Genomic DNA, 13317 nt, shown 5'->3' on the forward strand with positions numbered 1-13317 from the left:
TAATTTATTTCCCTTTATATATTTTTATATTTTGTCTCATTGCGTTAATCCTACCGAAACCCTTGAGGATGAGATTTTAGAAACTAAATAGCTCCTATTTGTCTATCTGTGTGTGTGTGTATATGTGTGTGTGTGTGTGTGTGTGTGTGTGTGTGTGTGTGTGTGTGTGTGTGTGTGTGTATATATATGTTTGTATATGTGTAATGCGTGTATGCGTAAAAGTGTTGATGTGAGCAGTGAGGCTTAGACTGTTGTTGTTGTATTTGCCATGCAGACAGCAACTTTGTATCCTGCTGTGGTTTTTGGGATCTGCTTCATCCTCAACTGTTTTATCTGGGGAGAACACTCGTCTGGAGCGGTGAGTGCCATGACTTGAAAGTCACACATTCAAAAATGTGTGTGTCAGCTATGCTTTCACATACTTCACATTCTGTTTAAAAGAAGAATCATTTATCCTTAATTAACTTTTTAACACATTTTACTGGATATGCTATGCTTTTTATACTGTTCCAGTTCTAGATACTCAAAATAACATGGCCAGAGTTTCAGATAATTAAATCAGTGGCTCACATGGATCACAAGTAATCCATGTGAGCCAAAAGATCTAAATCCTCTGTGTCAGGCAGTTTTTTTTCTTGCTCTTGGATATTCCTGCTGATCCAAACTTTACTTTTATCGATTATGAGGTGCAGCCAGTTAACAGAAAGCTGTTTTGAGATGAAGAGGATGAACTGAGAGGCTGCACCAAGACCCAGGGTATGGCAGAATAGTCGAAAAAACCTCCTGCCTCCTTTGCCAAACTAAGGCTTGGTGGAAAATGTCATAAGATAAAGGAAAGATGCAACGGCATTTCAACAGAATAGTATCAGCATGCACATTAACAGTGATGGCAGGCATCTTCCAGTACAGTGTTCAGCACATTGCACATCCTACTTTACCTCATGTGTTGTTACAATGTTATTTCACAGAGGTCATATAAACGAGAACCACCAAGGGGGATTTCTAAAGACAGGAACATATTGCTAAATATGCTTTCCTCCTTCTTTGTTCAGGCCTGTTATGACCCAATCTATCTGAGCTAACCTGAAATAAAAATTATTTTGTGACAATCATCAAGCTGGTAATATGATAGTCATTATTAATACAAACTGGGCTATGGAAAACCTCAGATGACCTTTGGGGGGGAAAAAAAGCTAAATGAGGGTCATGAAGAGAGATTTAGAATGAAATCACCTTATTACACATAAAAGTTACATGTTTAAAGTGAGTGTGTTTGTTTTATATCTCAAACAGTCACTTTACTCACTTTTATGTTCTTTATCTTCCTGCCACTAACACAGAAAAGTCTAACTTGGGGATGATAGGTGACACCAATATCATTGATTTTCCATCATTTTTTTTATTGTAAAATTTGATACTGTGTGTTTATGCCCTTCTGAGATTAACTAAAGCTTTAATTGGAACAACAACTTTTTGTTGAAAGCATCTTTGTGTTGGTTATTGTGTTTTGAAGCCATACCACCTCGAGTAAAAATGGAATTGGACCATATTTGCCTGTAATACCAATTTGTACCACCAGATGGTGTAGCAAGTCAATGTAGTGTACAGTCTGGGTCTAATAAGGCACTAATCTGGAAGGACAGGTATTTGAGTGGATGAGACACCAAAGAATGGTTTAATGTGACTCACATCAACTGGAAACCATGATTGGATGCAATGGAAACTAAAGTTGGGTAGAAAAGCAATTGCAGGGAATTTTGGCTGGTAAAACTGTTAAAGGAAGCATCCACGGGGGAAGTATACTATCCTATGAAGTGTCTTCTTATTTGTCACAGAATAAAGCATCTGTGCTGTAGGTGTGGTTTAACTTTAAAGATTAACTGAACTCTCACATGGATTCTTAAACATCTTGACATCATCTCTTTTCCTTACCATATATAAAGCACCTTCAGGCGACCTTTGTTGTGATTTGGCGCTATGTAAATAAAATCGAATTGAATTTCTGAATAATTCTTCTTGTGTTCCTTATGTCTTCTCTCACTTCAGGTCCCATTCACTACAATGTTGGCCCTACTGTGCATGTGGTTTGGCATTTCCATGCCCTTGGTCTATCTTGGCTACTACTTTGGCTTCCGCAAACAGCCGTATGATAACCCTGTACGCACCAACCAGATCCCTCGGCAGGTCCCAGAGCAGCGCTGGTACATGAACAAGTTTGTCGGGTAAGAGTTTAGTCTATCTCGCATTCTTAGGTGCTCCAATGGCTAATGGTTTGCTTAAACGCAAGTTATGATTTAATCTTTCCTCTTCTTTCCGTTAGCATCCTGATGGCTGGGATCCTGCCGTTTGGTGCCATGTTCATTGAGCTCTTCTTCATCTTCAGTGTAAGTACATGTGCACCATTGCATGTCCGTGCTCCTCATCTTTCCATGCTATTACCGTATTTTTCGGCCCATAAGGCGCACCGGATTATAAATTGCACTGTCGACAAACGGGTCTGTTTTCATACATAAGGCGCACCGGATTATAAGGCGTATTCAACGAAACAAAACAGTCAGATAAGTCAAACTTTACTCAACTCATTCCTCTTGCTTCCTCCACTTCCGTACCATTGATTGATTAATGTTGAATTCTCTGGTAGCTGCTCTATAAACACTGGAACAAGAGTATATGTTGTTCCAGTGTTTTTCTAATTTTTGCTATGTAACTTTACACTGTCCACTTTCTGCTGTAACAAAACAAATTTCCCACGTGTGGAACTAATAAAGGTTATTTTATCTTACATTAATGACTAACCTCATATTGTGGCTGGATTATCTCAGTTGTTCTCCCCTACTGAAGTTGGTCTGTTTACAGCAATTTTCCATGCGATTGCATTTGTCAAAAAAAACATCGGGAACTTTTATCAAGTGGAAAAAAGTTGACGCGGACGGAGTTTTGGACCCAGATTACTATGAGTCGCGAGGCTCCTGACTACGGTAGCCATAACGCACAGACAATCCATCAAGCAGTGTGGCTTTGTAGCTTACCAAAGTCCTACTAAAACATTTTTTGACAGATTTTTGAGCGCCGTGTACCACATAAAATCGGTTTGAAGTCAGTAAACACAGCCAGAATTCATAGAGGCGCACCAGATTATAAAGCGCGCCAGATTATAAGGCGCACTGCCGATTTTTGAGAAAATTTAATGATTTTAAGTGTGCCTTATAGTGCGGAAAATACGGTACACAGTTTTCAGAAATAACACAGTATCTATTTTCTATTTAGAGGATATGTAACTGATGTGTAATCCTCCTCAATAATGCTAGAATCAATGTGTGTATGTGTGTCCATCCACCTCCAGGCCATCTGGGAGAACCAGTTTTATTACCTCTTTGGCTTCCTTTTTCTGGTCTTCATCATTTTGGTGGTGTCCTGCTCTCAGATCAGCATTGTGATGGTTTATTTCCAGCTCTGTGCAGAGGTAAGCTCATTAATTGCATACTATTGTCTCTGGCTGCCAGGCTTTTACTTGACATACACACATATCTCACATATTGTTGGTTATGTTTTTCACCTGTGTGGCGCATATCTGTATTATATGAGCAAGAACTTATGCACAGCCTTGTCTCTCTCTTCTTCACTGTCAGGATTACCGGTGGTGGTGGAGAACTTTCCTGGTTTCAGGAGGCTCGGCTTTCTATGTCTTTGTTTACGCCGTTTTCTACTTTGTCAACAAGGTAAAAAGCACAGGGTTGTTTGAGACACTCCCACAATAAACTCTAAAGAAAGCGCTGTTCTTAGCCATGCTGTTGTCAATGCCTGAAGAGTCATCAGTGTTGACAAAGCCTGCCTAATACCTGAATTGAAAGATGGCAGAATTAAATTTAATTTTGAAGATTTCCACCATTGACTCACTCATATGTAAAAATGTTATTTTGTTGGACCTAGTTTTTTGTTTTCTTTTAACGTACAGACATGGACTGTATAAACAAACATAAGCTTTAGTCTCTGATTGGTTTGTGGATTTCTGTTCTGTAACTTCAAAGATTGATATTTTGGACACATGAGTTTTGAAAGATAGAAGAACATTTTTGGTTGAGAGGGTTGAGCTGGATCTCACTGAGAACCAGTCACAGTTTATGGTTAAGAGTTTACCAGCTCAGTGGAGCCAGCTGCCCTTATCTTAGGAAATGGCAGGTAATCAGCTAGTGCTGGCTAGTACTAGCACAAGTCTAACTTCCAGTTAGACTTCTACCACCATCTTTGTTGTTGCAGGTTCTGTGTTTCCTCTATAATACTTCCAACAATGCTGGAAAACAAGATCATGGCCAGCAAAATGAACTCTGGAAATGGCAACCTACCATGGGGAGTTCAGAGCATGTTATGGGGTGCTGGAAGGCATATTCAAAAGGGAGCATTGAAGAGGGTTTGGGGAAGGTTCACACAATTTCAACTAAAATCTACAACTACTGCAAAAACAACCTTTCATATGACCTTTCATATCCCAAATCACAACAGCAGTCACCTGTAGGTGCATTATATTGGAATGAGCAAGCACTTGGTGTCAGTGGGAAAGAAAAACTCCCTTTTATCAGGAAGAGACCTCCAGCAGAACCAGGCTCAGGGAGGGGCAGCCATCTGTTACAACCAGTTAGGGGTGAGGGGAGGGAGACAGTCAAACCACACCTTCATGAAACGATGTCAAATGATAGATGTTTTCTATTTTCTAGGCAAGAATATCTTGTTCCCTGCACTGTAGATACAAGTGATAAATTGCAAGAATATCTCTTTAATAGAAATGGAAATGTGCAGCATGTTTAAACGGCTTCCTTTTGTCTTTCTTCCCTAGCTGGACATTGTGGAGTTCATCCCCTCCCTTCTGTACTTTGGCTACACTGCCCTCATGGTCTTGTCTTTCTGGCTGTTAACGGGCACAATTGGCTTCTATGCCGCCTACATGTTCATCAGGAAAATCTACGCTGCGGTGAAAATCGACTAGTTATTGCTGGTGCTGCTGTTTTTTGTTTATTTTTTTCTTTTCTTTTCTTTTTTTTTGTAACATTCTAAATATATATAAAAATGTTCTTCATGTCCAACAAGCACTGACTTGAGTGCAGAAGGAATGAGAGGGTTGCTTTCTACAGTGCATCAGTCGCAACTGCTGGCCTCACAATAAAGAAAAGCAAGGTGGCAGATCTAAAACGGCTGTCACCTTGCTTCTGCCTCCCTCCTCCTCCTTTCCAGGACATCTAGAGGATCTCTGTTCTGCCGGGACTATTAATGTCCTCTGCTGTTTCACCTTTTTCCACAAAGACAGGGGGCCAAAGCTTGTCAAACAAGGGTTTCTGCACATTTTATCTTTTTTTTTGTGTGTGTGTTTGTGTGTGTTTTTTGATTGTAACTTATCCAGGTTTTTATTTTGTCTTCATGGGATTTATCTGTGTCTTGATTTCTATTGGGCGCCTCCCAGGAGGCTACTTCCTTCTGGTTTCCCCACGTAAATTCTGTTTCTACACTTTCTGCTGTCTCCATTTTCAGACGTGACCTTCTTTTCAGAGACTTTACAGATCAGGAAAGGATTGAGGATCGTTTCTGTGGTTCTGTTTGTTGTGTTGAACTCATGGATGGAAACCACCCTGGGAAGTTCTACATTGTAACACAAAGATGGATAAATTAAATCTATTGTTTGTTTTTTTTTACTTCAGTTTCCATGTCCTGGTGTGACCATGTTAACCACAACTGTAATCCAAATATTAGCTTCTCCCTCCCAAACACTGGGTTTCTTATTCATGTCAAAATATTGCTCCATTTGCGCTAAATGAAGCAGAACTGCTCAGAATGGGACTGAACTTGAATATTTGAACCCAACTACCCATTTTATATTCAAAAGCCTACAACACAAATATGTTTTTCCGCTCGTTAACCATGCCATCAGTGTAGCCTTAGCAGTGCCTGAGCCTGCTGAACTATGCAGTAATGGGGGGGAAAAGGTGCAAATTGCAAAGGTTGTTTCAGAGGACCATTTTTAGTACGAAATGCCTATTTTCTTTCCTTTTTGAGCCTAATGTACCATACGTTTGTTTGTATAACCTGATGTGTTTGGAAAGCCCAGCAAGATCACCTGGCCGGTATCGGAGCTTAGAGGTCCTGGGGTGTTTTGAATGTAATTGACAGGGTTCTTATTAGATGTGTACAGTCTGTGTTTTGTGCGCTGCAGATCATGTGTTTACCTTTCTTTTCAAATTATATGTATTTTTCAGCTTAAAAAACATGCAGTTTTGGGTGGAACCTGATTTTTTTTAAAAATGCTTTACCTTCAACTCAAGGGCTTCATCTAGGTAACTATTTTATTTTACAGTAGCAAAATTGCAATATGTAATAATCCAGTTGAGCAAATAGAAATAAACTTATTCGCTTCCGTTAAAAGCTAGGTAAGAAGACTGATACCACTCACATGATTGTTTGTTAAATATGAGCGAGTGACAGGTTATTTTCAGCAGGCATAAAGAGGAAAGATGACATTCTTGCTATGTCTTAAGGCATATAACCCTGCATCCATGTGTTCCCATTAGTTGGGAAGTAATTTGTCTGACTTTTCATGTTATTCAGTCAAAATATCAACAACGCCATGGACAATACGCGTATGCTGGGGGTTTTATTGACTCCCTTTCTGACAGTTTGAGTCGCCCAATTTTTACTGAATACAAAACCTGAAACAAGTGATGCAGATCTATTGAGTTCTGTAGGACCAACAGTCTCTTTGCAACAACAGGTGCCTTCAGGTGGTAAATTAGAAAGAATGCAGGTCTAAGATTCTAAAGCACTAGCTTCACTTTTCAGCCTATGGACTAATCTAGGTTACTTTATGCAGAGCAGCTCTAACCAGATACCGTATTTCAGTTGAATGCTAGCCAAATTAAAGGTAAAAGATATGAATTTGCCCCATGAAATTTCTTAAATCTGAATGTTTGTTAAAAGCCATTTTATATTATAAACAGTGTAAAAGGAGGAAGTGGCTACTCTAACATCATCTGTTGGTTTCTAAAGTTGTGTTTTGAAGCCTCGAGTTTGGCGTTTTCATCATTGCCATCTTGGTTTCAAATAACTGGATGTGACAAGGGGGGTATGGCTGACCATGAAACCCCTTGCTCATTGGCTGACAATCCTGTGAGTCTCGAGATTTACAAAATAACTTCATTTTTTAGTCAATATGACTTGAAATGAGCAACTAAGCTACACAGAAACTATGTCCATGTTTTATATCATCTGTGGTTTTTATGTATAACTTCAACAACGTATTCCAGCACCTGTACACAATAAATCAGCCTTTTGCTGGCGAGGAGTAGTGACCATCTGTACAGCCCGATTACCTGGTCATCCTTTTTTGCTAAGCTAAGATACCTGGTCACAAGGGTTAGTTTAATTTAGAGAAAACTAACTGGCTGCTAGCAGTAGATTGCGACAGAAACATCAGTTTTTGGTCTAAGGTAAGCTATCTGGTACCTAGCATAAGCTTTTCTGTTTAATATGGGTATTAATATATGGTCTTAATGCTAGGCTAAGTTAACCTGCTGCTAGCAGGAACTTTGCTCAGATTATGATGTCAACAATCCAATGCATTATGGGACTATATAATGATAGGTGTTGCTTTTGAGTTTGAAAGTAAAACTGGGGACATTAGAACACAGATATTAGTGTTTATGGTGTGCTAAGCTAGCCAGCAGATAGCAATACTTTCTTAACTACATAGAGACATAAGTTTTTGTGCTAAATGTCAGTAGATGTGTGGTATCACTCTTCTTAGGAAGACAGCAACAAAAGTGCAGATCAGTATCACTAATGCAGTATATCTGAAGCAGTATCCATATCTCTAGTGGAAAACAATGGATGGTGTCTGCAGAATGCCAGGTTATCAGACTGTATGTGGTGTGGTTTTAAAGGAAAATATATTTGCAGTATATTTCAATTAGGACTGGATGTCTCAGGCCAAGGCCTTTTTTTAATCAAGCAAAACAAAAAGAAGTACCTCGCAGATTTATGAGAAACTCAAACCATAAACTACACAGCATGTAAGGTAATATTTAGTACACACTTGTATTTGTTACACCCTTGACAGATTTAGTAGGGTTATTGAAATGCTTCACTTTTGCACAAAAGTACAGATGAGATATTTGCCTAGATATACCCTGATTCTTCAGGGCAAGAGGAAAGAATGGCTAACTCATCCTCATGGTCTCTCCTTCATTATCATCAGCACTCAAGCTACAGACAAGCTGCTTAAAGAGATCGAGAAGGCAAAATCATTTGAAGTTTCCCCCTGCCACTTGCTATGTGAAGCAACTAATCAAAGCCCCAAGGATCCCTCAGTTGAAATGACAGGATCATTACTTTTTACTTTCATCCTTTACTTGCTGAACCACCCTGTGTTGTGTCAGAGTTTCAGAGCTCTGATACCTGACTGCTGTCTAATACAAGGACAGACACTCCTCTCCTGCAAGTGCACACACCAGGGGAGATTTTTTACAGACTTACTTTTAAGAGGCAGAGTCATGCATGTATGATTGAAGGTTTTACAATGTAAATAAAAGAAAACAGCTTTGTATTTGTTGCATTTTGCTGTTTGTGGCGCTCTCTGTAATGATTCCTGTCATCGTTTTAGCCAAAAAGCATGATGCTCTTGATGACTTTTAAAGAAACTTGTTTGTTATTTTTCTCTTTGTTTCTTTTACAGAATGTCCAATTACAAAATGTACCACGACAAAACAATAAAGTGATGGCAAGTTGAATATGAAAGTTAGCTTCCTGTGTTTTTGGAACATGCTTAATGGTGCATTACAATGATTTTGCAATGACACATCCTGTCCACAAAGGCAGCACAACTTTATTTCAGGTTGTTCCCTGTCACAAAATATAATTATTATATCTGTTGATAGTTTCTTCCGTCATAACAACTGTGATTATTAGCTTGCATTACCTATTGTTCACTTAGCACTCTGGTAAACGGTAGCAATGAAAATGCAGTGTCCAGAAATCAGTGGGCAATATCAATCTTTAATGTACAGTCTAGGGCAAAAACCAGCAAAATGATCAATTAAAACTAATTTCCATAAAACTAACACCCAGAGTTTATGCCACACAAAATGAGTACCAGGCAGTTGAAACAAGGCCAAAGAAGTCCTTAATCCATCTGCAGGACTGCTCCGCTCTGCTCCTTTGTGCAGTGGAGAAAGGGAGCACTGCCAAAGTCCTACAACATGACCTCCAGGAGGTCACTGGTGTCACTGTCTGTGACTAAACAATCATAAACAGACTTTGTCATGAAGCTGTCCTAAGGGTCCAACGTTGTCTAATGAGCCCTGTGCTCACTGAGGGCTAAAGGGCTGAGGCCTTGTGGCACTTTAGCCCAATACTGGCACTTGCCACAGAAAATGAGAATTGGTTATGTAAAGCCCTATGTTTTTCATATATTAAGAGTACCTTCAGCCTGAGCGCATATGACAGACATGACAGGGGAACCTCTACAGGCTAGGCAACAGCACCCTGACTACCATTAGCTATCAGGATGAAATCCTTGGACTTATTGCCAGACCCTCCTCTGGCGCAGGGGGTTCTGGGTTCCTCTGAGTGCAAAGCAATGCCCAGCTCATGTGGTGAGAGTATGCGGGCAATTCCTGGAGGATGATGCAATTGATACCACTAACTGTGCTCGCTTGACCTAAATCCAAGAAAAATCCAACACCACCAGGTTGCATCTTAGACTGTCCAGGACCTCGGTAGTACTTGGTTCCAGATTAGGGAGGGGATCCCCCACGACATTATCATCTCATTATAAGCGTGCGCTGATGCTGTCATTCATGCAAACAAGCACATTTCAGTAAAATGGGCTAACCTGCTATGTCACACCACTGCTCTTTTTTTTATTTGTTTTTGAGCAGTGCATATGAACAAAAGTCCCCCAGTCTAATGATAGTCATGTAGACTGCAATACATGACTTTCAGTGTCTAGGACTGTTGTCTGTCTGCCAGAAAGAGGCTGTCCGGAGTAGCTATCGATAAAAATATCTACGTTTCAACACTCCATCTTCAAAAACACAATCAGGGATGAATAGATTGATTTAGAAGGGCTAAAAATTTGTGGGTTTTCTATTTCAGCCTGGATCATATAATCACATCGAGCCATTATTCTTAGAAAACAAAGACAAAACATTTTAAGGATCTACCAATCAGAGAGAGCGAGGAAATTCAAATGCACCAAGCACAGTGGTCAATAAATGCATGCATTCATTTTTTAAATTTAAGAAAATTTCCAGTGTCATTTTGCTTCCTTAAGCATTTACCTTTTTAATTCTTATATTTATATGATTATTGTTATTTCTGTAGTTTTCCCTTTGCTTTTTCCCACTACTTATTTCACTATGTCCTCTATTAAACATTTCTATCAGTGCACTGTTTCAACTACAAAGTGTTCATCTTCCAGCTCTTGGTTTTCCCCACCAATAGAGCAGCACTGTTTCACACTATTGGCCTAATTTTTTGTGAGATGCCTGCTGTGTATGGCTTTTAAGTTGTTAATTCCTGATTTGTCCTTCCATAATTGTTCACTGTGTGGAAACCTGTGGTCACATGACAAAGTTTATGCTGTGGTGTCTCAAATCCTATTTACAAACCCTTCTACGAAACCAGAAGAGTTTCTATTCCTGAATTATGGCACAGTTGGCAGCCCGTGAGTACATGTGTTAGAGTCAGTTCAGTTGATGTAAGTATAGGTTAGCTCCTTGGTACTATAATTAGGATGGTCTTGACACTCAGTTATGCATGCAGGCGCACTTGTATAGCTCTCTAAGACATAATCCAGACTCTGGTACTGTACGAGGTTTCGACTCACTGTGGAACACGCAGCAAGTCATATAGAAAGGAAATACTCTGAGATACTGTTTTAAGCTATTTTGAGCAAAGCAGTAAGTTTCTTACTTAAAAAAATAAAAATTTGCATAAATAAGAGAAATTTGTAATTTACTGTCAATAATCATCACATCTTCGTACTCATGTTCGTAATTTGGTATTCTCTTGTGATAAAAAATAAACAAACAACACCCTAACTGTGGTCAAACCTCAACCCATTTCTCATTACAAGAAACAGCATCGGCATGGCTAATAAAGCCTATCCAGCCAGGTTCTCCCTGTTCCACTCCATGCATATCATATTACGAAACAGGAAAACTGTTTCTCTACACTACTTCTCTGCTCTCAAATCTGTTTAAATTGTCTGCTACTAATGATGTGCAATATTACTTATCTTTCAGTCTGATACAGAGTAAAAAAAATTCTTAATGCATGTTGAAAACAGAAATATGATATAAAGAAATAAATATGTTTCAGATTTGAATATATTGCATAGATCGGGTCAAGCGGTAAAGCATTCTTATTCCTGCCGAGAGAAAATAAACAATAATCCCAAGAATACAGAGTTCAGGAAAAAAATATCCTAACTGAAAATGACTTTTAAAAAATGATTTAACAACTTATTCTGTTTTCTGAATGTTAGATTGTGTTGTCCTTCATAGGAGAACGATCAAAATCCTCTCTTCTCAAGAAAGTCCCATAATCACCTTAAAACATCTAAGTCAGGGGTGTCCAACTCCAGGCCTCAAGGGCCGGCATCCTACAGGTTTCAGATATCACCCTGGGTCAACACACCTGAATCACATGATTAGTTTGTTACCAGGCCTCTGGAGAACCTCAAGACATGTTGAGGAGGTAATTTAGCCTTTTAAATCAGCTGTGTTGGATCAAAGACACATCTAAAACCTGAAGGGCACCAGCCCTCAAGGCCTGGAGTTGGACACCGCTGATTTAAGTTGATATACTAAAAAAAAAATTTCCTACACTGCTAAAGAGCCCAGATTCTCAAAAGGTACTGAGATCTTATGATAATATCTTATGTGAATCATTTTGACATGTTTTAGTGTGGTTTAGTGTTTTGCAGATGAAAAAAAAAGAATGCCAAGAGGCTAAGAAACCACTGGTTTTTCTTTTAATCATTTCAACATAACACATGACAACTCAAAGATAGACTGTACTGTACAATAAGTCAATAGTTCTGTTGTTGTGTTCATCATCTCTTTGGATCAACCAATATACAAATCTGTCACTTTAACATTGCAGCAACTGATTGCATGTGAGATATGTAACAAAAAAAAAGCAAGACCTCGCATTGTCTGTCTTATCCAAAGCACATCATTAATAGAACTCTCCCTGTAGTTGATGCTATATAATATAGTGTACGTGGATGCAAAAACTATTTTCACCTTCTTCTTTCTTTAAAAAAAATCTTGGTTATTTCAGAGGTGGCTGTAATAGCAAGTGATAAAAATAAAATGGGCTATGTCACTAAACAAGATACACAAAGAGGTTGGAATGCAAGACTTCCGTTAAGCTAGAAATATATAAAACTACTTGTGGATGTTGCCTGCATCAGACAGTACCCAGTTTCTCATTAACAGCGAAACAAAAGAGAGGGCAACAAAGAGAGAGCCTCATTAAAAATCGAATCAGTTTTCTCAGATTTAAACTGATATATAAATTCCCTTAAAATGTGTGTGTGCTACACCTACTAGTTAAGAAGAAAAGATGAGAATAAGTGCATCCCTAGTAGGTGCAGGTCGAGGTAATGGAGCTACAACCAAGCAGAGTAGCAGAACAACACTGCAATTGTTTCAGAATAGGATTGATATGATATGGACATCAGCTCAAATTACAGAAGCTCATTTCTGCCAAAAAAACCAATTGTAAATTGAAATTATGCAATATTGTTTTAATTAAAAATCCCCTTGTAGTTGTGTTATTACAGTCTAAATTAGGAAACGTTAGTCAAAACTTTTATACTTTTCACTTTTCGTAAATAATGATAAATGATGATCAAGCAGGACAGAGTTCATAGAGCCTGAAACAAAACTTATTTTAGCAGATGTATTATTTTTGTGCTTTTTTTTAAATTACTAAGATTAAATTTACATTTACAATTACATTTAAGTAACCAATTATTAGCATGTCAAAATACTTAAAAGTAGAGAAATGTATTGCACTGAAAAAAGTAGAGATGTTATTTCGTAATCTTTCGTATAATTTGAAGTTAAAGATCTCATTGTCCATAGTACTATGAGATCTTATAGTAACAGGGGCGTAATTTCCAGGGGGGTTATGACCCCCCCAATAATCAGACCCAACCAATATAGCCCCCCCAATAAAATTATGAATTACCTTGCTGTTGATAGGCTGTTGATTTTCTTTACTCATTTCAGGTATTACCAGCAAAATAGTTGCATGTTTAACCAT

At 38.6% G+C, this 13317-nt stretch overlaps 1 protein-coding gene across 1 annotated transcript in view; it reads left to right on the top strand.

Annotated features, from left to right (window-relative positions):
* Nucleotides 1-8775, top strand: part of tm9sf4 (transmembrane 9 superfamily protein member 4) — a 20745-nt gene extending 11970 nt beyond the window's left edge. The window contains exons 13-18 of the mRNA XM_005750581.1: nt 275-358; nt 2047-2222; nt 2321-2384; nt 3344-3463; nt 3630-3719; nt 4832-8775. Of these exons, the coding sequence (XP_005750638.1) occupies nt 275-358; nt 2047-2222; nt 2321-2384; nt 3344-3463; nt 3630-3719; nt 4832-4981 (684 nt within the window). The 3' untranslated portion in view covers nt 4982-8775. The remainder of the gene's footprint in view (nt 1-274; nt 359-2046; nt 2223-2320; nt 2385-3343; nt 3464-3629; nt 3720-4831) is intronic.
* The last annotated feature ends 4542 nt before the right edge of the window (nt 8776-13317 follow it).

This window comes from Pundamilia nyererei, unplaced genomic scaffold (assembly GCF_000239375.1).
Source record: "Pundamilia nyererei isolate P.nyererei 1_Seehausen unplaced genomic scaffold, PunNye1.0 scaffold00279, whole genome shotgun sequence".
NCBI classification, from domain to species: Eukaryota; Metazoa; Chordata; class Actinopteri; order Cichliformes; family Cichlidae; genus Pundamilia; species Pundamilia nyererei.